Source organism: Sinohyriopsis cumingii, chromosome 17 (genome assembly GCF_028554795.1).
Source record: "Sinohyriopsis cumingii isolate HCF-2022 chromosome 17, ASM2855479v2, whole genome shotgun sequence".
In the NCBI taxonomy this organism is placed as follows: domain Eukaryota; kingdom Metazoa; phylum Mollusca; class Bivalvia; order Unionida; family Unionidae; genus Sinohyriopsis; species Sinohyriopsis cumingii.
The window spans coordinates 77,124,788-77,148,376 of record NC_142977.1 but is presented as its reverse complement, the minus strand read 5'-3'; the positions used below and the strand labels follow the sequence as shown (position 1 = coordinate 77,148,376).

General features: G+C 35.5%; 1 protein-coding gene across 1 annotated transcript; it reads right to left on the bottom strand.

Annotated features, from left to right (window-relative positions):
* Positions 1-1,707: 1,707 nt before the first annotated feature.
* LOC149779279 (uncharacterized) lies at positions 1,708-23,118 on the bottom strand. Its single transcript, XM_089939879.1, has 9 exons — positions 22,955-23,118; positions 16,120-16,259; positions 13,834-13,926; positions 12,836-12,974; positions 9,539-9,579; positions 8,091-8,160; positions 6,200-6,236; positions 2,624-2,687; positions 1,708-2,137 (listed from the first exon to the last, which is right to left on the bottom strand). Exons 1-9 carry the CDS (start codon positions 23,079-23,081, stop codon positions 1,982-1,984), a joined length of 867 nt encoding a protein of 288 aa, XP_089796005.1. The 5' UTR covers positions 23,082-23,118; the 3' UTR covers positions 1,708-1,981.
* Between the last annotated feature and the right edge of the window lie 471 nt (positions 23,119-23,589).

Genomic DNA, 23,589 nt, shown 5'->3' with positions numbered 1-23,589 from the left:
AGTACGTGATGTAAATATGATCACGTGACTCTCATCCGGGCATGTTTTGCGGTGTATTCAGGTTTTATACCGATGTTTATAGAGAATTTAGTCAGTCTAGGCTTAAAACACTTGATGTGAAGTCGTTTTCTTCTGTTGTATCAAGTTTTCGAGTTATATGTTAATTATTCTTCAGATTATTTGGATTCTAGAAGATTAATTCGTTTCTCTGGAAATATTTGTGTGCTCATACAGAATTCTTGAAGAAAACATTTCTTAAAAATTGTATTCGGATTTCCATTACCGGAGTGTTATTTTTGTGTTTCTACAAGGAACTGTAGACAACAACACTGTACATGATACAGCGTACGTCATCGTCTTCCATCTTGGATTCTTCCGTCAGGAATCGAACTTGGATTCATTAGAAAATTTCATTATTAGGACTTCGAAAATTTTAATCGTGGATTGTTCTTGGATTATTTTTGGATTTGATTCTTAAAACCGTAAGTTATTTTTATCTTTCTTCGTTTTTACAATATTTTTACAAGGAAATAAATTATTTGTTACATTTTTCAAAGTTTTTTTTAACTCTTTCTTGTGTTATTGTTTTCTCGAGCCTAAACGCGTAACAGTTGGAAAACCTAATTTTTGGTCATTCATGTATATCTGTTTGTCTTCTATAGGAAACGTTGAGTCCGATATTGCATATTTCAAAGTTCGCAAATTTACAATTTATATTTGGTTTTTCCCAAAATTATTGCTTTATAATCTTGATCTTTCAAACACTTGATTGAATCTTTACTTTCAGTGACTGAGCTGAATGAGGGATAGAGAATGAAAATTTAAATTCATAATTTAAAAATAAAATACAAAAACAATGGTTTTATATATTCGTCTTCTAATGTATTATGCATGTAATTACATGGTTAAATCAACATGCATCACTAATCAAAAGTCCATCTCGCGAGCAGAGAACTTTATAACTATTTTGTACGACAGTAGAATTCTAAACAGTAATTATCTACGATTTTCTTATATATTTTTAATTTATTTACCTCTAAAGCAACATAAAAGTCATTTTAAGTTAATAAAGAGAAGGCTATGTACTAAATACGTTAAAATCCTTCAAAGTGATTTTTCTTTTATATGAACATGTTCTCAAACCACTTTAAAATTGATTTGTATTATTTACTTAAATTAAACACTAAGGTTATTATTATACGAACTTGACATACAACTATAAATATTATCTACCGGAGTATAATTTATGCATCGCTGTACTTTTACATTTTCAAGAATAAAAGAATCACTTTTAATAAACATGTCACTAAAATTTGTCAGAAGTTAATATGTCATCATGTGACGTAGTTCGGTAGGTGGAGATTATTATCTCGCGTGAGGTCGCTATGGCGCTTAAGAAGAAACAACAATAAATAATCTTGCGTTCCATTACGTTTTCAAAGCGAAAAATACCTCCTCGGAAATCGTACGAATTTTCAGCTTGTCTTGTTGACATTAAATATCTTGATGACTTTGAGGACATGCCTATTAGTTTATGTCCAGATCACAAACTTGCAAACGATATAGATGGTAATTTTGTGTACGCCTTCTACGAACTGTTGTCGCTAAGAGATATAAATATGCAGCATAGATAAAAACCCGTTTCGTTTTTGTTTTTTTTAAATAGAAACGTTTTGACATTACAAAATATAAAATGGACTAGTGTAATGCAGTCAATATATTTTATTCTAATGCCAAAATGAACGTACATAAGACATGGAAAATATCCGATTGCCTGCGCATACATTATATATATATATATATATATATATATATATATATATATATATATATATATATATATATATATATATATATATATATCACTGAGCTGTTCATCGTTTAGCCTTACATCATGCTCTTTCAATTTCTACATATAGCTGTAAATCTAAATGCCGTTGTACAGGTATCCTAAGCCAAGTCTGGCTTGCACATCCTTTCCTCAGACAGGCTTGGTGTGTCTCCCTCCGTCAACAAATAGAAGCTCTCCTGTGATGAAGGAAGATTCGTCTGAAGCAAGGAACTTAATTGCTTTGGCAACCTCTACAGGATCGCCAGCACCACCTAACGGTTGCTTTTCAGCTTGCGCCTCTAGGTACTTTGATGAGAACGAAAAGTTCAAGTGTAATGTTTCAATACATATTAATTTACAAAGACATAATATCCATACATTCTTTCGAAATAAGGCGTTGGAATAAAAGAATGTATTTTGAAAACAATAAATAATCAATTAAAACTATTGCCAAAAAGGTTACAAGCGCCTACGTAAACACAAATTCTTTCTTTTCATTTTTGTAGCAAAAACTAAAAATAAAAAATATACTTTTCATATGATAAAGTTACAATACCTTCATAACTTTCACCATTATTTTCTCCAAAGTCAAGTTTACTATGTATCCCAAATCCTAACAGCTACTCCATTTTCGCAGACGAATATTATAAATTCAAACAAATATTTATGAATTCACAAGTGTATGCTATTGTAATGTAGGCAATCACGAATAAGGAAATTTAGATTATCGTTGAAAAAAAAAATTTTAAATGCCAGAAGACTAGAATCAGCGATTTATTATAGCAAACATACCTGCTTATACGTGTCCGGGGTCATTCCGGCTCTCATTTGGAATGGTGTTACAATAACTCCCGGACTGTAAATAAAAGTAAGATAAAATTATGGAAATATACTTTTTCAGCTTAACGAATGCATGTTTATAATATATTTCTCTGTGCTGCACTGCAGAACAATGTATTGTATTGAATTATATTGTAAATATTGTTGTATTATTGTGCTGTACGTGTAGGTATACAATAGACATGTGTCACCCATTGTATGTTGCCTACTACACTGGTCAACAGTGAAATCATTACTGACTTGAAAAGGCCCTAATCTGTAGTATTTTGGTGTGCCGAACACGAATATAACCGTGAAAAATTTGTATTGGCTCTCGTTTTGAAGATATTCATATACCTCATTTTCTATGTTTCACTGTGTAAATTTCTCCAGTAGGACTGCAGCAACATCCGGAATAATGATGTAACATTGCATAATACCATCATGCTCACATCATCCACAGTTGATTGCATCATTTTCTGATGCAATGCAATACTAATGCCATGCGGCTGCTGAAGTAAGTTGACGTCAGCAGTGTACTATACATGTGTAGGCCTATTATACTAATGCCAGGCGGCTGCTGAAGCTGACGTAAGCAGTGTACTATATAAAGCCCAATCAGATAGGTTCAGCATTTAAAATATTTTAGACGTTGTGCGAGACAGTTCAAGCTACTGTTACATAAAACTTATTATTTTATCCATTTACGTACAATAAAGAACAGTAATGCCTCGAAAGTGTGTTAATACCGCGGACAATTTTTGCTATATTTGTGGGGAAGTGACATTTGCCAACCAGAAGAAAAGTATCAATTCTCAAGTGAAGAAGGCATATCATCTTTACTTCGGATGCAAGGTTGGTGACCAAGACAAGCCTTGGGCTCCGCATATATGCTGTGCTACATGTACAACACAGCTTTCACAGTGTTTGAATTGCAAAAGGTCATCAATGCCGTTTGCAGTCCCAATGGTGTGGAGAGAGCCAAGCAACCACCTAAATGACTGTTACTTCTGCTTGGTTCCTCCTCTTTCCGGCGGAATAACGAAGCGAAAGAAGTCGAGAATAGTCTACCCAAACATTCCGTCTGCATTGAGACCAGTTCCACATGGTGAGGGACTTCCTATTCCAGAACCTCCAGCAGAATATTCTCTTGATTCATCTGACGAAGACAAAGGTGAGTCGACCTGTTCTTCTCCTGGTCCATCAGCATGCAGTGATCCAGATTTTCACTGTGGTGCATCATCAACCCCACACAGAATAACACAGGAAGAACTAAATGACCTGATTTGTGATTTGGACTTATCAAAGAACAAGGCAGAATTGCTAGGATCAAGACTCCAACAATGGAATCTTCTAGAAGAAGATGTCACAATTACTGCATATCGAAAGCGCCACCAGCAATTGGAGCCTTTCTTCAGAAAGGAAAGTAATCTGATATTCTGTTCCGATATTGAGGGCCTCATGAATGCTTTAAAAATCACTCATGACCCACAAGAATGGAGACTATTTGTGGACTCTTCGAAACTGAGTCTCAAGGCTGTGCCTTTGCACAATGGAAACATTCTTCCATCTATTCCAGTAGCGTATGCTGTCCACATGAAAGAGACATACGATAACTTAAGGCAGCTACTGAATTCCATTGAGTATAACAAGTACAGCTGGCACCTCTGTGGTGATTTGAAGGTAGTTGCCCTTTTAATGGGACTGCAGCAAGGATATACAAAATACATGTGTTTCTTATGCGAGTGGGATAGCCGAGCAAGGGAAATGCACTACATGAGGAAGGAATGGACTCACAGGCAGAATGTAGCCATTGGAGAGAAGAATATCCAACACCCAGCTCTGGTTGAGGCTCAGAAAATCTTGCTACCACCCCTTCACATCAAACTAGTTTTGATGAAGAACTTCGTGAAAGCCATTGACCGGACTTTGCCAGCATTCCGATACCTGCATGAAAAATTCCCTCGACTCAGCGAAGCAAAGATTAAAGAGGGAGTTTTTGTGGGTCCTCAGATTCGAGAGCTTTTCAAAGATGACCGGTTCAACAACTTGCTGGAAGGTGACGCGAAACAAGCATGGAATGCTTTTCGCCTAGTTTCTACAAACTTCCTCGGAAATGTTAGGGCAGAAAACTATAAGGAACTAGTAGAAGACATGTTGATGAAGTATAAGAAACTTGGCTGCAATATGTCTCTAAAGATTCACTTCCTTCATTCCCATTTGGATTTCTTTCCTAGCAACTGTGGTATTGTTAGTGATGAACACGGCGAACGTTTTCATCAAGATATCGCAACAATGGAACAAAGATACCAGGGAAAATGGTCCACTACAATGCTGGCTGACTACTGCTGGACACTCCTCAGAGATGCTCCCGAACAGCTGTACAAGAGACAGGCGAAGAAATCTAAGATGTAGTCAATGACTTGATTTTTTATAGGTAGGCTATTACAGTTGACCTTTTACTATTGGAATGCATTTCGTTATGTAAACATTAATTTCTTGCAGATTACAAAAAAACTAGAGCCAATTTTGCAATTTGACTGTCATATTCGTGTTCAGCACATAAAAATTGATAAGAATTGACTAATTTTATTTCAGTAACATGACTTTTGTAAAAATTTGTTGTCCAGTGCTATATATTTGTGAAGTTTCAACAGTACTTTTCCCATACTACATTGAGATTGAAGGGTAACGATGGTGATATCCTTAACCACACCCTCAGAACGAATTACAAAGTATGCACATTTCTAGCTTTATATATAGCTATTTTGCAAACTGAATACCGTACAAATATTAGGGATTGATAAAAAATAATTGGCACGACCGACCAAGTTTTGTCCATTGTTACAAAGTTAAATGAAAAGATCAACGAAATTTAAATCGATTCATTTTTTATGGGTATAATTTAAAATATAAAGTATAACTCGTGAAAAACATTACATACATACAGACACAAACACACATACACAAACACACACACATATACACACACATATATACACACAGACACAAACACACACACACATATACACACAGACACAAACACACACACGCGCAGACAATAAGTTGTACGTGTCCTGCATACTGCAGCCGCATGTAATCTATATTAAGAATCCAGAGGGCAGGTATGAACCCCGGCCGAGTCATACCAAAGACTTACAAAAATGGTACTAACAGCTGCCTCGCTTGACACTCAACATTAAGAGGTTAGTGTTAGGACTGGTCGGCCTGTTGTCAGGATAATGTGACTGGGTGGGACATCATGCTACATGTCCGCGGCATGATGCCCCAGTGCTAGACATCACTATAAACTGTAACACTACAGACATCGTAGCGATATGGCTGAAAAATTGTTAAAGTTACGTTAAAAATCTAAAACACACACACACACACACACACACACACACACACACACACACCAGAGGATGTAAGGAAGTACGGAATGATGCACATACAAGTATACGGTTGCCAAATTGACTCACTGAGACACCTTGCATTTAAAGTCTATGCATTATGTTCTTAATGAATTAATCGTTTAATAATACTTACTTGACAGAATTTACTCTTACTTTATGCTTTGCAAGCTCTGAAATGATATACAAATATAGTTTTTTTCTGTGTAATACATTAAGAATCAATCATGGTTAAAGCAATTGATTTCAATGACATTATTGAAGACTAGCACAGAGAAAAACAATAAAACAAAACATTATAACAACACGTTATACGACAAGTATTAATTTTAAAATGTATCAGAAAATAAATGTAACGATACCTAATGCACAAAAAGGTAGGGCAAAATGAAGTCTTGGTAAATCAAAGGTGCACGTACTAAACGTTAAGCAAATGTGTAGCTTGTTGAGAGATTCTTGAACAATTAAAATAAAACAATCCATTTGTAATGGTTTGCAAAATTACTGAATTAATGTAATTTGAAACAATTATTAAGCACAGAATTAATACACTTTGTTTGCATAATTGCCTTTTCATAATTTGAACTCTTAACTCCAATATCTATAAGTACTACATCATAAATATACTGTTACACGCACACGGGTATTTACTTGACCGAGCAGTTGTCAAACCCTGGCGCGATTCTCGCTAGAAGTCATAAGTTTACCCCGACTTTCCAAAGACTTCCATACAACCTCAGTTGTAAATTAGAAAGCCCGACGTGTCCATTCTAAAACTAAATTTTCCTCTAATTAATGCAAGACCACAGATAAACCAAACTGCCAACTATCTATCAACCGTACATCTGCGTGTTTTGGCTTCATTATGTTTCCGTACCACCAACAATGGGAACTATTTTAACTCTGCCACCTTGGGCTAGTCATTCTATGCTTTCCATGCACATTTCGCCGATATAATTGCACCATATTCGCCCACATGGCGATATAAACGATGTCTGCCAAGTCCCTTTTTATTTATGCCCTTGTGTAATTTGCCGGTTTAATACCGTAAGTACTGTCCTTGCAGTCAAGCTACCAATGTATACCACTAGATTTTAATATGGACTATTTTACGACAGGGACATTCATTCGGTTTTGGTCGGAATTCACTACTAGTGAACCAGGACATCATGGAAACACACTAACACTTCACTCCGTGACGTTTGCTCCTAATAATTAGCTCATTAGTTCGGGCCAGGAATATTTCCATGGTGCCGAATTCCAATAATCAAACAAGCAATCACACAAATCTAAGAATTGCTTAAAACGGGGCGCTCTAACCAAGTGCACATACTCTAAATTTACTACACTACAAAGTAGTTGTCCCTCCTTCATAGGTTTTCTACAACTTATTCCTTTCATTTACCATCTCGTGTCATCATTGGAGCAGTCAAGAGTACGTGTTATTTGTTGTTATTGTTGGTTCAACAACATTTTCTTTAGGCTATAAATGGCAGTCATTAAAACCGGTAGAGGAGAGGAAGAACCCAGGAAAAACCCTGTTAAGAAACGCCGTCTGACGGGAATCTACTGGCAATCTTTCACACACACACACACACACACACACACACACACACATATATATATATATATATATATATATATATATATATATATATATATATAGAGAGAGAGAGAGAGAGAGAGAGAGAGAGAGAGAGAGAGAGGGACAGAGAGATATTTAATGAGCCTATGTAACTTTTGAAAATTTTAATTTCAAAATTCAAATATTTACAAGAAATAAAAATCGTATTGTAAGTTTGCTATTGAAACAGAAAAATTGAATCTTCGATTATTTATTTTTTTTTTTTCATATTCTGAAATTTACCATTTCTCTGTTAAGATACTTTTGCACAGTAAAATCATGAAAAACCGAAAATGGAAAGCCAAATATGCAACTGTACTACTACGGAGACTCTAAGTGTTACAATAATTGTAACACCTATAAATGTCAATAATTAAAAGAGCACTTGCATTCCGTTACCCACCAATGGCCAGATTCTTGGTGAAGTTATCCAATCCTGATTTCGTGATTCCATAAACCATGGCAGCTGGAAACTATAATAATTAGTTTATGTGACAATTGTTAGTAAACACATATACCGTATCAATGCCTGATTAAGGCTTTCCAGGGCCCTAAACGCTGAAAATATTATGGTGCCCCCCCCCCCCTTACAAAATGTCAAACTAAAAAAACAAAAAACAATATTAAGACAGAAAATATTCTTTTAAATTTAAAATAACAATTATATTAAATGTTTAATTTAAAATAGTTTCTTTCTCGATCAAAATGGTCATATATAATTCATTCAATGTTATCAATTACTTTGAAAAAAAATATGGTACCCTGTTGGGCTGGTGCCGTTAGTATGTACTTGTGTGTGTTTAATGGGTAAGCCGGCAATGTACCGTATATAGCGGCGTTTAGGTGCTAATGGTTTTTATACTGTATATAGTCTCCTTTAAGTGCTAATGGTTTGTAAAAACACAGTGTATATAGTCGCGTTTAAGTGCAAATGGCATGTAAACAAACATACCTTATGTAGTCGCGTCTAAGTGCTAAAGGCTTGTAAACACACGTACCGTATGTAGTCGCGTCTAAGTGCTAATGGTTTGTAAATACACATGCCGTATGTAGTCGCGTCTAAGTGCAAATGGCTTGTAAACACATGTACCGTATGTAGTCGCGTATAAGTGATAATGGTTTGTAAACACACATACCGTATGTAGTCGCGTCTAAGTGCTAATGGTTTGTAAACACACATACTGAATGTAATCGCGTTTAAGTCAGATCCAACTGCAGATAGCACAGACACAGAGCTGTCGTTGCATAATGTGGTGGTAGATCTGGATCTATGTAGATTGTTAGGAGCAATCAGTAAAGCAATTAAGGGAGACCCTAATCTGAGAGGGGATCATGCGCCGGCAGATCAAAGTCTATTGTATTTGCAGTTGGATCAGATTTATAAGCAAGTTAATAGGGCAGTTACAAATGAAATATTTAAATTTATTTAACTATATAAATATCAATTAATAATATTTCACAAAGGTAAGTAACGTGTATTTCATTTTGGTATAAACAGATACTTACTAAATTCCGATGAACCGCTCCGTCCGCCTCGGATGCAGGAGGTAGCTACATTAAAGTTACGTTAAAAATCCAAATATCTCTCTCTCTCTCTCTCTCTCTCTCTCTCTCTCTCACACACACACACACACACACACACACAGATTAAATTTAGATCATTAGGAAAGAAAGATGTAGTGCTTCAATGAAGAAAATTTAAAACATAATAATTTAGACTGATAAAGAATGTACAAAAAAAATAGTTGTTCTGCCTAGACTGCATTTGAGCTACACAAATTTATTTTAAAAAAGTATTCTATTCAAAAGGTTAAGGCAATGGCAAAAATAAATTAAATGAAAATATGTTACCGCTCGTTGACCACTTATGCTAGATACATTCACGATTGTTCCTGAAATGACAGAAAATTGGAGAAACTCTGAACACAAGCAAAGAAAACCTTACAAAAATGAGTATTCTGAAAATAAAAGAATAAATTAACTCTATACCAAATTTGAACGCGATTGTAGAGAGAGAGAGAGAGAGACAGAGAGACAGAGAGATGGGGTGTGGTATAAACTTTACAGTACCTTACCACTATTTTACTTCCTGGCGGTATTTAACGAAACTGAAATCTGTTTCATTACATCTATGACTAAAATTGACTATCACAGTCAAATATCTGTAGCGATCTAACATGTTGACAATGGTTTGTGGGCGTATCGCGTTGACTTAGGCTCAACATTTGTACAGGGCCAAACATACTATCCAATACAGACCCTACAATCCGGCACCGTTTATACTATCCAGCGAAAAGGGTAGGAGTGTAAGTGCAGTGAGTAGTATCCAAGATACACTATCCAACACGCCATATGCAGTGACCAATACCGCACTCTATTCCATCCGCATCCCGCGAGTGCGTGATTTTGGATTTTTAACCTAGCTTCAACAATTTTGCAGTCATTATTACTATGATGTCTGCAGTGTGACAGTTTATAGTGATGTCTAGCACTACGGCATCATGCTGCAGAGATGTAGCATGCTGTCCCACCTGTCACATTATCCTGACGCCACGCCGACCAGTCTTAACACTAGCCTCTTAATGCTGAGCGTCAAGCGAGGCAGATGTTAGTACCATTTGTGTAAGTCTTTGGTATGACTCGAACCCACGACCCTCCGCTTTCGAGGCGGACGCCCTAACCATTAAACCACCGGGGCGGTCACATCCCGTGAGTAGTGACCAGTACTCTACATATACACCATGCACTTGTAATGATAAATTTCCAATGACTCCAAAAGATTCCGCATTTAAGCATACTGAATAATTTTATTCCCATATGACCTCCAGTAGCCTTCGACGACTAGGGTTTTAAATTACGCAACCAGAAGAGCGACAACCAAGAAGTTTTAAATAACTGAAAGTATCAGTTTGTTTCCATAAAATACAAAGAGAAAGTATTAAAAATAACTTACAGCATGGTGTGAATTCATATTTCCAAATATGTTCTATCAATTCCAACAGTCCCATCAAATTCGAATACGCTTCAACGTTATTCCAAAAGATGACTATATTGCACGTATCTGCTAGCATCATAAAAGAAGTTAATGATCACAATTCAAATGTCTTTAAATGAATCAAAGATAAATCTAACATGTTTCACGGTAAATCCAAAGATATAAATATATAAAAATCTTTGAATAAATTCACAATAATCCAGATATGGATTGACTGCTACAAGAAATATTCCAAACTAGTTAATTCCAACAAATGATTGTAAATGAATAAATCTACTCAACACTCACTCCAGACCGAAACAAACTTTAAAAGTGAGTGATTCCGCGTTCTACTTCACTTATATAGAAAGATATATTAAGCTAACAACACAAGATATGTAATACAAATAATGGGTACAGCAATGGGTAGTCCCATGGCTCCTTCATACGCTTCCCTTTTCATGGGTAAATTAGAAAAAGATTTTCGTCAAAACGAAAAGTTTAATCCATCTGTTTGGTTTAGATTTTTAGATGACATATTTATGATCTGGAACCATTCAACTGAAGAACTAAAATATTTATTGATCGCCTGAATCATTTTCATCCGACAATTAAATTTACTTATACTGGCTTATCGTGGGTCGGTGGTTCTTCCCGGGGTTTTCCAGGGTTCTTCTTCCACCAATTATACTGGCCGCCATGTATGGCCTATCTTGTGCTGAAAAATGGCGTTAAACCCTACAACAACAACAACAACAACAACAACTACTTATACTGCATCAAGTACGAATGTTTCATTTTTAGATGTAAATGTAATAAAAAATATTGATAACACTATCTCTACAAATATTCATATCAAAGAAACTAATATCCACCAATATGTAGAATATTCTTCATGTCATCCCATGTTATGTAAAAACGGCATACCATATAGCCAGGCCAAAAGATACCGACGTATTATTTCAGATGATTGTCAATTACAAAATTCTTTGAATAAATTACGAACTTGATTTCCAAAATAGAAATTATCCTACATACATAATTGATTCTGCACTGAACAAAGCCCTTAATCTTAATCAACATGAGGCTTTAAACACAGCAGAATGTAAAATAGAGAGAGAGATGTAATTCATTTCACAATACAATATAATCCTTCATTACCTAATATAGGTCGTATAATTAATAAATATTATAGTCTCCTAAATTTATCCAATAAAACTAGCGTCAAATCACTTTTCAAAATTAAACCAGTTCTCGCTTATAGAAGACCCAAGAATTTGCAAGATTTTGTAATCAGAACTAAACAGACAGAAAATAAAAAAATACACTTTTCGTCATCTAAATGTAACAGACACCGGTGTTCTCAATGTGCAAACATAAGAGAAAGTACTTCTTTCAGTAGTGCTAATACAAAAGAGGTATTTTCTCTACGCGATAACACTAACTGCATATCAACTGATGTGATTTATTTAATAACCTGTAAAAAATGTAGCATGCAATATGTTGGACAAACACTACACCAAGTCTCTAAGAGAATGAATAATCATCGCTTTCATATAAAAAATTATAGAGATCCTCAGTTTTCCTCTAATGTTTCAACACACTTTAACACCAATAATCACTCTCTACTTGATTTTTCTTTCATGCCAATAGATATTGTGCATGGTGACATGAATAGACTCATAAAAGAAACTTACTGGATTCATAAGTTAGATACTCTGTATCCTAATGGACTTAATGCTAATGCACTATATAAAATTGTATAATTTACACTGATATACTGTATATCCTTTATAACAATATAATTATATGTATGACTGTTTGTCTCTAGTTTATTTTATTATTTTACTAATTCAAGTTTCATTAGAGACTCGTGTATCTTTTAGATCCTGTCATATATAATTGTTATAAAATTGTTATAATGATGCATATCATTTATGACGTTATGTAATGACGTAATTGTTGTTTTAAAATAAAAGACGTCATCAGTTACTTTCAAAACATTTCGTGCCTGAAGAAGCATACATTAAATGCGAAACTAGTTGCACAGAATTTTCGGCGTTTGTGTTGTTTTTTTATCACAATTAATAGATTATAATGTTTATATATATATATATATATATATATATATATATATATATATATATATATATATATATATATATATATTTCACCTTTGGTCTGTATCAGGTACGGCGCACAGAGTTGACACAGGTAAAATGGAGCCCTGATATTTACTCTTATCATACGATCAAACAAATCCAGTGAAGTGTCCGCGAAACTCACATATTCTGAGAAACCAGCATTGTTTACCTAAATAAAAATATAAAACTTGTATTACTTACGTGGATTGCCATGGGGAAACCCCCATCACATTACATGTATTACAGGTCCTCTCCTTCCTCTCCAAGATTTACATTTCCCTTTCAGGGGAGGGGGTTAATAATCATAACTCCTCCCAGAGCCTGATGGGCAACGTGTGTAACAATTTTGGCGAATTTCCAAACAGAGGTTCTGGAGATTTAATTATCTGGCGACGATAACAAATTGCATGCTGCAATTAATTGAGTACATACACTAATCCTGTTGTTTTACATACCTTGTTGTTGTTGTTATAGGGTTTAACGCCAGTTTTCAGCACAATATAGGCTATACATGGCGGCAAGTATAAATGGTGGAGGAAGACCCTGGGTAAACCCCGGTAAGAACCACCAACCAATGAGAAGCTGTCGGCAAGCTTTCTCACATACCCATATTGGCCGAGCCAGAGACTCGAACCCACGCAGAGGTGAGAAGACAGTGATCTGTAACATTGGGCGCTTTAGACCACTCGGCCACCCGAGGCCTCTTTACATACATACATACATACATACATACATACATACATATATATATATATATATATATATATATATATATATATATATATATATATATATATATATATATATATATATATATATATATATATAGAGAGAGAGAGAGAGAGAGAGAGAGAGAGAGAGAGAGAGAGCATAAATCGTTTGTATAAATGTATGAAACGTTATCAATGCATAATCATAATCGCAGCGCTTGTAAATAAAAATGTAACTAATTTGTTGTCCTGTGAATGTAAACGTTTTATATTTTGATTTAAAATAAGAGTCAATGTTGTGTAAATACTGGAACGTACCAAGACATCAATTCGCCCGAACTGTTTCACCGTATTGTCGACGATCTGTCTAATGTCCTCGTCTTTATTCAAATCGGCTGTGATGAGCAAAATCTGCAAAAGAAATTTAAATTTTTCAGCAGTTACATTTATAAACTATCTGCTGTCAGTTTCACTGCATTTGAAAATCAGCATTAGACATTAGAATACCATCAGATCTTCGAAATTATTTAAAGACAGATCTTTTGTTCAAATCTTGCACACAAAAAATTGCTTTGCATGCACAACAATTTGTATCACGAACTAGAAAATGGTTACTGTTAAAATGTAAAGCAAGAGACAAAAATGATTTTAACCAGAAATGTGATAAATGAACACAAATGCCATGTGATCCCCTTATATAGTCTTGTAGCAAAATGTGCATGAAAAAGTGACATAAACGGAAAACTTAATCAGACTAGAAAAATATGAAATATAGATCACACACACCTAATTCTAATATGGTGACAATGCACCCACAAGGCGAATCAGCACACAAAGTTGCATCTCTATTTGCCCCTGTCCAGTAAATACCTGCTAAATAGGCTGGAACGTACAATGTAAGTTTTTGAAGCGCAAAATGTGGCCAAAACGTTGTACTCAACACGACCTACACAATAAGTTGGCTGACTCTGGAATAAATAATTCGTGAGAAATTGAATAATTCAAAACCTATACCGAAGGTCACTGTGACCAGATTTTGATAAGGTTTTATTGTATTCATCCCGATGCTTTTCCACGCAAAGCTTCATGCCTCTGTTGCGTGTAATGGCGCGTGTGTGTGTGTGTGATTTGGATTTTTAACGTAGCTTTAACAATTGTTTAGTCATATCGCAACTATGTTTGCAGTTTGGCAGTTTAAAGTGATTTCTAGCACTGGGGCATCATACTACAGACAAGTAGTATGTGGTCCCACCGAGTCACATTATTCCGACACCATACCTACGATTCCTAACATTAACCTCTTAATGCTGAGCACCTATCGAGCAGCTGTTACTACTAGTTTTATAAATCTTTGATATGACTCTGCCGGGTTTCGAACCCGCGAACTCCCACATCTGAGGCGGACGCAATAACCGCTAAGCACGTATTCTAACCTAAGTGGAACATGCAAAATTTCAACAAAGCCATAGAATCGTGAAATAAAGATTACCTTTGGTGTATTGATTAATACACATCCAAACACCAAGCTGCACGACTCTCCGACACATAGTGCCTGAGAAACGGACTTACATGCAAGACGTAGCCAGTGTCAATGCAGTGCAAAGAACGGTCGCAATGGATTAATTTCAGTAAGGTGATGTTGTACTTATCAAGACTGATCGACATACCATACTGCATGTCTCTAGAGCGAATCATACCCCAAAAATTGATTTCAAGAAAATAATAAATTCACTAGAGCGTGAACATATGGTCACAGATGCATATGTTTGGTTGATAGTGACATATCTTTCACAAGATTATGTTGTACTTGCCATTAAGCATGTAAATACCAAGTTATATCAATAATCAAGAAACGAACCGATCTGGTGGCCTAAATGGCGAGAACGTCCGCCTCGGATGCCGGGGATCTCGGGTTCGAACGTCGGCCAAGTCATACCAAAGACTTATAAAAATGGTACCAGCAGATGCAGCTGCCTCTCTTGGTTCTCAGCATTAAGAGGTCAATGCTAGGATTGGTCGGCCTGGTGTCAGGATAATGTGACTGGACTAGATATGATGTTACATGTCTACGGCATGATGCCCCTGTGCTGAACATCAGTATAAATTGTCACGCTGCAGACGTCGTAGCGACATCACTAAAATTGTTAAAGCTACGTTAAAAATGTAAATCACACTCACGCAGAAACAGACCTAAAAGCATAACTTAATCCAAATTACCGAAGTGCAAATTACAGGTCGCTATAACCTAATTTTGGTAGGGTGATGCTGCACATACAAATCTGCATGTTTCTGGGCTAATGTCAATGCAACTGACCTAAAAGAATCTTATCCTAAGTTGCTGGAGAGTAAAACGAAATTTTACTGACCCACTTTTATCTTGACATGTGTAACAATCACAAAAACACATCTACTTACAAAGTTTCTTCGCTCTGAAACTTAAAACGCATGAGAAATGCAAAACAATGTCTGACGGACAGATTACAGTTGAACGGATCTAGGGGCATGAGTAACAGGACCATTCAGCATTCATGGCGGGGAATGATATCGCAAAATTAAAATTATCATACTAGCAACGAGAATAGAGACGTAGGCTAAAATAAGCACCCTTTCTGATGAGAGACCAGCCCCCTCACATAGCTTGGCGACGTTTCGAAGGCTGCCTTCATCGCGGCCAGATAATGCAAGATATGGCTGCAGTTCAGCAAAGTGCACCGCTGTCGCTGCTCCTATTCCAGAACTGGCACCTGATGAATGCACAAAAAAAAAAATCTCTGAAAACAAGCACTGTACGAATATGGCGCAGTCTGACGAACGCGGCGAACTTCCACAAGCAGTGTATTATATGTATGTGAATAAACATATTTTTTGAAGACACACTATGGCATACCGTTTCGTATCTATGAGTGAATTAAAAAATGTTTTCATGTTAACTTTAACTGGTGGTTTTAATATATATATATATATATATATATATATATATATATATATATATATATATATATATATATATATATATATATATATATTGGCCGTGAATGTGGGAACATTTTTTCCTTACCCCTGCCTTCTAGGACTTTTTTCTTTTACCATTTTCTCATCTCGATTGTCCAAAGTGAACCGTGGGGGAAAAAAAGGTCACATCTGTCTGAATATGGCTCATATCCCGAGAGAGGCTCATTATGACCTGTGTACCTCAAACAAGAACAAGAACAACAAATAAAACTAAAGGAAGTGTGGAGATGAGTGGGGGGTGGGGTATCTGTAACATGTTATTCACCCAATATACAAGAGTGGTTTAAATGTTCACTTTTAGGAGCAAATAAACCCACCTCTCTTCACAGAAGAATGTGGACATAAATTGTTCTCCAAACTGAGAACGTTATCCAACCACTGCGTGTTTACGCGATACAACAGTTCAAACTATATAATGCTTCTTATTATGTTTTTAGCTCCGACTCAAGATAAAACTTGTCTAAGTCTACTGTAGTCGACTGTTCCAGCTCGAAATAATTCAAATATCCGGTAACAAATACATTACTGTAAATCTGAGATATCTGCATCCATAACCAACCATTCACATGAATATCCAGCAATTGGAATGCTTACGGAAACTGACGCACTTTCGCTGTTAAACATTTATCAAACCGAACTCTAATTAAACCATGTGACATCGTACTGAACTTGTACAGACATGTTGCTTGAGTCAAACGTTCTATTTATTTGGAAGGACGTTTGCTCTTTCAATAATGATTGGTAACATAACTATCTAAGTAATCTTAACGGACAGATTTCATTCGAGCCTAGGATTATTTTTTTACGAAAGGTGCAGCTCTTTAGTCAGAATGAATGAATTTATTTCTTCTTCTTGCTCTTTTATTTCCATTAAAATACAATCTACGTGACAAACATAATCAATGATTTAACGTTCTATGAAACAAATTGAATAATGTCCAGCTTTTGAAAGGCTATTAAAAGCTTCACATTGTTCAACTCGTTTCATAAATTCAATGTTATATCATTACTCATTTGAGATCATCTATCAATTTATGACAATTCCCCTGTGCTTTATGTGTGATGTATATATAATGTGTCATTGTATGACAATTCCCCTGTGCTTTATGTGTGATGTATATATAATGTGTCATTATATGACAATTCCCCTGTGCTTTATGTGTGATGTATATATAATGTGTCATTATATGACAATTCCCCTGTGCTTTATGTGTGATGTATATATAATGTGTCATTATATGACAATTCCCCTGTGCTTTATGTGATGTATATATCATCTCATTACATGATAATGTGTCTATACTTTATTTGTGATGTCTATATCATGTGTCATTATATGACAATGTCTCCTTGCTTTATGTGTGATGTCTATATCATGTGTCATAGTATGACAATGCCTCTACGCTTTATGTGTGATGTCTGTATCATGTGTCATTGCATGATAATACCTCTACGCTTTATGTGTGATGTCTATATCATGTGCCATTGCATGACAATGTGTCGATGCTTTATGTGTGATGTCTATATCATGTGTCATAGTATGACAATGTGTCGATACTTTATGTGTGATGTCTATATCATGTGTCATTGCATGACAATGTGTCGATGCTTTATGTGTGATGTCTATATCATGTGTCATAGTATGACAATGTGTCGATGCTTTATGTGTGATGTCTATATCATGTGTCATTGCATGACAATGTGTCGATGCTTTATGTGTGATGTCTATATCATGTGTCATAGTATGACAATGTGTCGATACTTTATGTGTGATGTCTATATCATGTGTCATTGCATGACAATGTGTCGATGCTTTATGTGTGATGTCTATATCATGTGTCATAGTATGACAATGTGTCGATGCTTTATGTGTGATGTCTATATCATGTGTCATTGGATGACAATGTGTCGATGCTTTATGTGTGATATCTATATCATGTGTCATTGCATGACAATGTGTCGATGCTTTATGTGTGATGTCTATATCATTTGTCATAGTATGACAATGTGTCGATGCTTTATGTGTGATGTCTATATCATGTGTCATAGTATGACAATGTGTCGATGCTTTATGTGTGATGTTTATATCATGTGTCATTGCATGACAATGTGTCGATGCTTTATGTGTGATGTCTATATCATGTGTCATTGGATGACAATGTGTCGATGCTTTATGTGTGATATCTATATCATGTGTCATTGCATGACAATGTGTCGATGCTTTATGTGTGATGTCTATATCATGTGTCATTGCATGACAATGTGTCGATGCTTTATGTGTGATGTCTATATCATTTGTCATAGTATGACAATGTGTCGATGCTTTATATGTGATGTCTATATCATGTGTCATAGTATGACAATGTGTCGATACTTTATGTGTGATGTCTATATCATGTGTCATTGCATGACAATGTGTCGATGCTTTATGTGTGATGTCTATATCATGTGTCATAGTATGACAATGTGTCGATGCTTTATGTGTGATGTCTATATCATGTGTCATTGCATGACAATGTGTCGATGCTTTATGTGTGATATCTATGTGTGATGTCTATATCATGTGTCATAGGATGATAATACCTCTACGCTTTATGTGTGATGTCTATATCATGTGTCATAGGATGATAATACCTCTACGCTTTATGTGTGATGTCTATATCATGTGTCATAGGATGATAATACCTCTACGCTTTATGTGTGATGTCTATATCATGTGTCATTGCATGATAATACCTCTACGCTTTTTGTCTGATGTCTATATCATGTGTCATTGCATGATAATACCTCTACGCTTTTTGTCTGATGTCTATATCATGTGTCATTGCATGATAATACCTCTACGCTTTTTGTCTGATGTCTATATCATGTGTCATTGCATGATAATACCTCTACGCTTTTTGTCTGATGTCTATATCATGTGTCATTGCATGATAATACCTCTACGCTTTTTGTCTGATGTCTATATCATGTGTCATTGCATGATAATACCTCTACGCTTTTTGTTTAATGTCTATATCATGTGTCATTGCATGATAATACCTCTACGCTTTTTGTCTGATGTCTATATCATGTGTCATTGCATGATAATACCTCTACGCTTTTTGTCTGATGTCTATATCATGTGTCATTGCATGATAATACATCTACGCTTTATGTCTGATGTCTATATCATGTGTCATTGCATGATAATACCTCTACGCTTTTTGTCTGATGTCTATATCATGTGTCATTGCATGATAATACCTCTACGCTTTTTGTCTGATGCCTATATCATGTGTCATAGTATGATAATACCTCTACGCTTTTTGTGTGATGTCTATATCATGTGTCATAGTATGATAATACCTCTACGCTTTTTGTGTGATGTCTATATCATGTGTCATAGTATGATAATACCTCTACGCTTTTTGTGTGATGTCTATATCATGTGTCATAGTATGATAATACCTCTACGCTTTTTGTGTGATGTCTATATCATGTGTCATAGTATGATAATACCTCTACGCTTTATGTGTGATGTCTGTATCATGTGTCATAGTATGATAATACCTCTACGCTTTATGTGTGATGTCTATATCATGTGTCATTGCATGATAATACCTCTACGCTTTATGTGTGATGTCTATATCATGTGTCATTGCATGATAATACCTCTACGCTTTATGTGTGATGTCTATATCATGTGTCATAGTATGATAATACCTCTAAGCTTTATGTCTGATGTCTATATCATGTGTCATTGCATGATAATACCTCTACGCTTTATGTCTGATGTCTATATCATGTGTCATTGCATGATAATACCTCTACGCTTTATGTCTGATGTCTATATCATGTGTCATTGCATGATAATGTGTATTTGCTTTATGTGTGACGTGTGTATTATGTAACACTATGACAATGTTTCGACGTTTTGTGTGTCATGTGTATGCATCGGTATGTTTAAATTGTTACTGTCCACAGTTATCGTTTATCGTTTATCGAGTAGGAGAGCTAATGTTATTTGATAATAAATGTATATTTTATTTTTTATTGTGACATTTCTTTTTTCTCCAAATATAATGTACTGACAATGTCGAAGCACATTACAAATGTACAAGTTACGATGCATGACTATTTCTGACAGATTTATTACTTCGCAACAAAACGCAAAATAAAACACGTGACTATATTTTCTTGGAAATCTAAGCACAAATTCCGAACTTGTTTATGTCGTCCTCATGTCATTGACCTTTTAACCTGTTTTGTAGGGAATCATGTGTGACCCGCCATGTGTTCTCGTATATTATTTTTTAAAAATCCGCATACTCTTATGAAGCAATATTGCGATAGAAAAATAAAAGAAAATCCAAATAATCTGAAATCCATATAATAACAAAAGTGCTATCAGTCTTTAATGCAAGGGAAGGAAATGACAGCTGCATCTCCTTTTGTCGGAATATGTATCTCGCACATATACACTGGTGTACTCTTCTTTCCTTGCAAAACAAACTTAAATGTCAATATTCCTATCAATTTCAGGGTGTTGTTCGCTTGTTGTTATTTTATTTTATTTCACTCGAACGAGAAACTATTTCATGCTTATTCCACGAGATAGGGACGCTGACGAATGTAGTTACCTACTCGACATTTTACCATCATGAAATGACTGTGCCAATGCCTGAAATCAATAATAGGCGACGGGTGAATTTGAATTCCCAAGATTTTGCATAAATACTGCTGATAGAGACATAACTGACACAAATTTAAAAGACAAAATCTTATATAAAAATGTGTTACACCTTTATTCGACTGATTTACTATGTAATGTTTATTTGTTGTTGTCAAGTTCTTCTTGAGATTGCTCCATATATTTTGAAAGGCATGATTTCAGATTTAATATTTATAGTATGTACATCTTACAATCTTCGTAATATATTGTATCTATATTGTATTGGAGTTTTAAAAGAACCTTTTAAATTCATGACAACACTGATGTTATAGGGCACGGATGTCAAAAAGACATTTTAAACAAAAAAACAACACAAAATTGCTGCCAGCCGCAAGGGTGAGGTATGGTATGTGTATGTTATGAGTGTGAAGATACAGCTCCTATCAATGTTTTCAGCTGTATTGATGCGATCATGCAATGTAAAAGCTCTTATGGAGGTAATATTCACATGTACAAATATATGAATCAAAAGACAGATCAATTTAGCTTATTAAAAAATAAATTAAATATAATTTTGTCTGATGAAAAGTGGTAGGAAGATACAGTTAGTGGTATTACGAGGAGAAGAAATAGAAGGAGTAGTTCAGAAATTGCATCAGCTCATATAATTTTCTGACATCTTAATGTGCTTCATGTACAAAAAACATGGTAGTTTCAGAATGCAGTTATTGTTTTGCAACACTGCATAGCCTGTGCTGATATTAGAAACGCGGTCTTTGGACAGTAAATGAGGATGACAATATCTATCACGTGAAAAAGAAAACAAAGGAAAACTGAACAACATTAAACTAAAACATATATGTAGATACATCATAATGTTGACAGGAGTAATTTACGTTTGTAATCATGACTTTCAATATCCCTGCTGTTTCAAATCGTTTCAAATGCATGTATTAAGATGACGCTTTCGCATCTGCATCCAGTCATGTTCATTCTGGAAACCGCGGCTGCTCAGTGGTTAGCGTGCCAGACTCGCAAACGAAAGGATACGGGTTCAAATCCTGCCAGTGTAACATCTTGAGACAGCTACCGTTCTGTGTCCTTAGACATGTGATCTTACTCAAACTTGCTCAAACTACCTCGGTAATAAGTAATGACTTGTGCCGCAAAAGACCTAACAAACAGTCAATTTGTCCCATGTGCAAGGCACTGATTTTGTTTTAAATTCAGCTGCTATACATAATTTCAATAACTAAGACATCCTACCCCTAAACGACAAGTCTTCCTCGTAGAATAACTTAGAGACCAACAATTTAACATAAGAGGCAAGGGAGAGGATTTGAAAATAAATAAATAAATAAATTTCGACCCCTATATACCTTGCAAAAATATTCTTGCTCTCATCTGTAAAAGAATCAAGAACTTATTAACTCTCTTTGTATTAGTAACGGTTATATAAGAATTTTTAAACAATCTGGTTTGAAAGACAAACCAATTCAATAGCGCGCGCGCGCACACACACACACACACACACAGGAAAAATGACCGGTCCCTTGTTTTGCGGAAGGTGTAATTGTGCAGCTGAAAGCGATATCGAAAATGTCTTCGTCCCGGATAAACTTATGTCCCCGAATGTGGCCGATTCAGTGATAAAAAGACCACGTTGACTCACTGTGTTTACAATAAGTGGAGTCCATGTAGTATATAGGCCACAGCCTGCTTTACAACTTACAGGTAAAATGTGTAGCGTGGAGTTTTCCTAGCGATACTAACCTGTTATGATGATGACTTTGTCTTTGAGAGATGCCATTTCAACGATGTTATGAAAATTGTCCTCGACTTGCTTTAGTCTGTTTTTATGAGTTTTAATCTCCACGTCATCAGCGTCATGTATGTACATTAGAACACAAAATCACGCGTTTTGTTTTAATTTGTCATACTTTGCAAGGGAGACAACTCTCTCTTCCTTGATGTATTCATACGATTTAAATGGCATGCTGCCCAAGAAATACATTAACTAAAAAACAAATCCAAAATAAAATCAGAAGCTACACTTTTAGGACAGATGTCTAAATTATTATCTTACTGTATTTTAACCGTAACTTCAAACTTCAAATGGTTCTTGTTCAGTAATCCCAAACATACGCAACAGTTCGTTACACGATGTACCAATTTAAAATCTTGTCCAAAGAAAATTAAAGAATGACAAATGGGGCGGTTGTTTCTGTGTTCACCTTTTACAGCTTCCTTACAATCGCACCATTTATAGCTTCCTTATAATCGATCTTTGGAAAGTGTTCGTTCGCCCACCTATTCCCTAGTTCGTGTGTATGTGCATCCGTGCCTACTTCAAGCTGTTATTATTGTAACCTGAAGTACGATTGAGGGAGGGGAACGTAAGTGATATA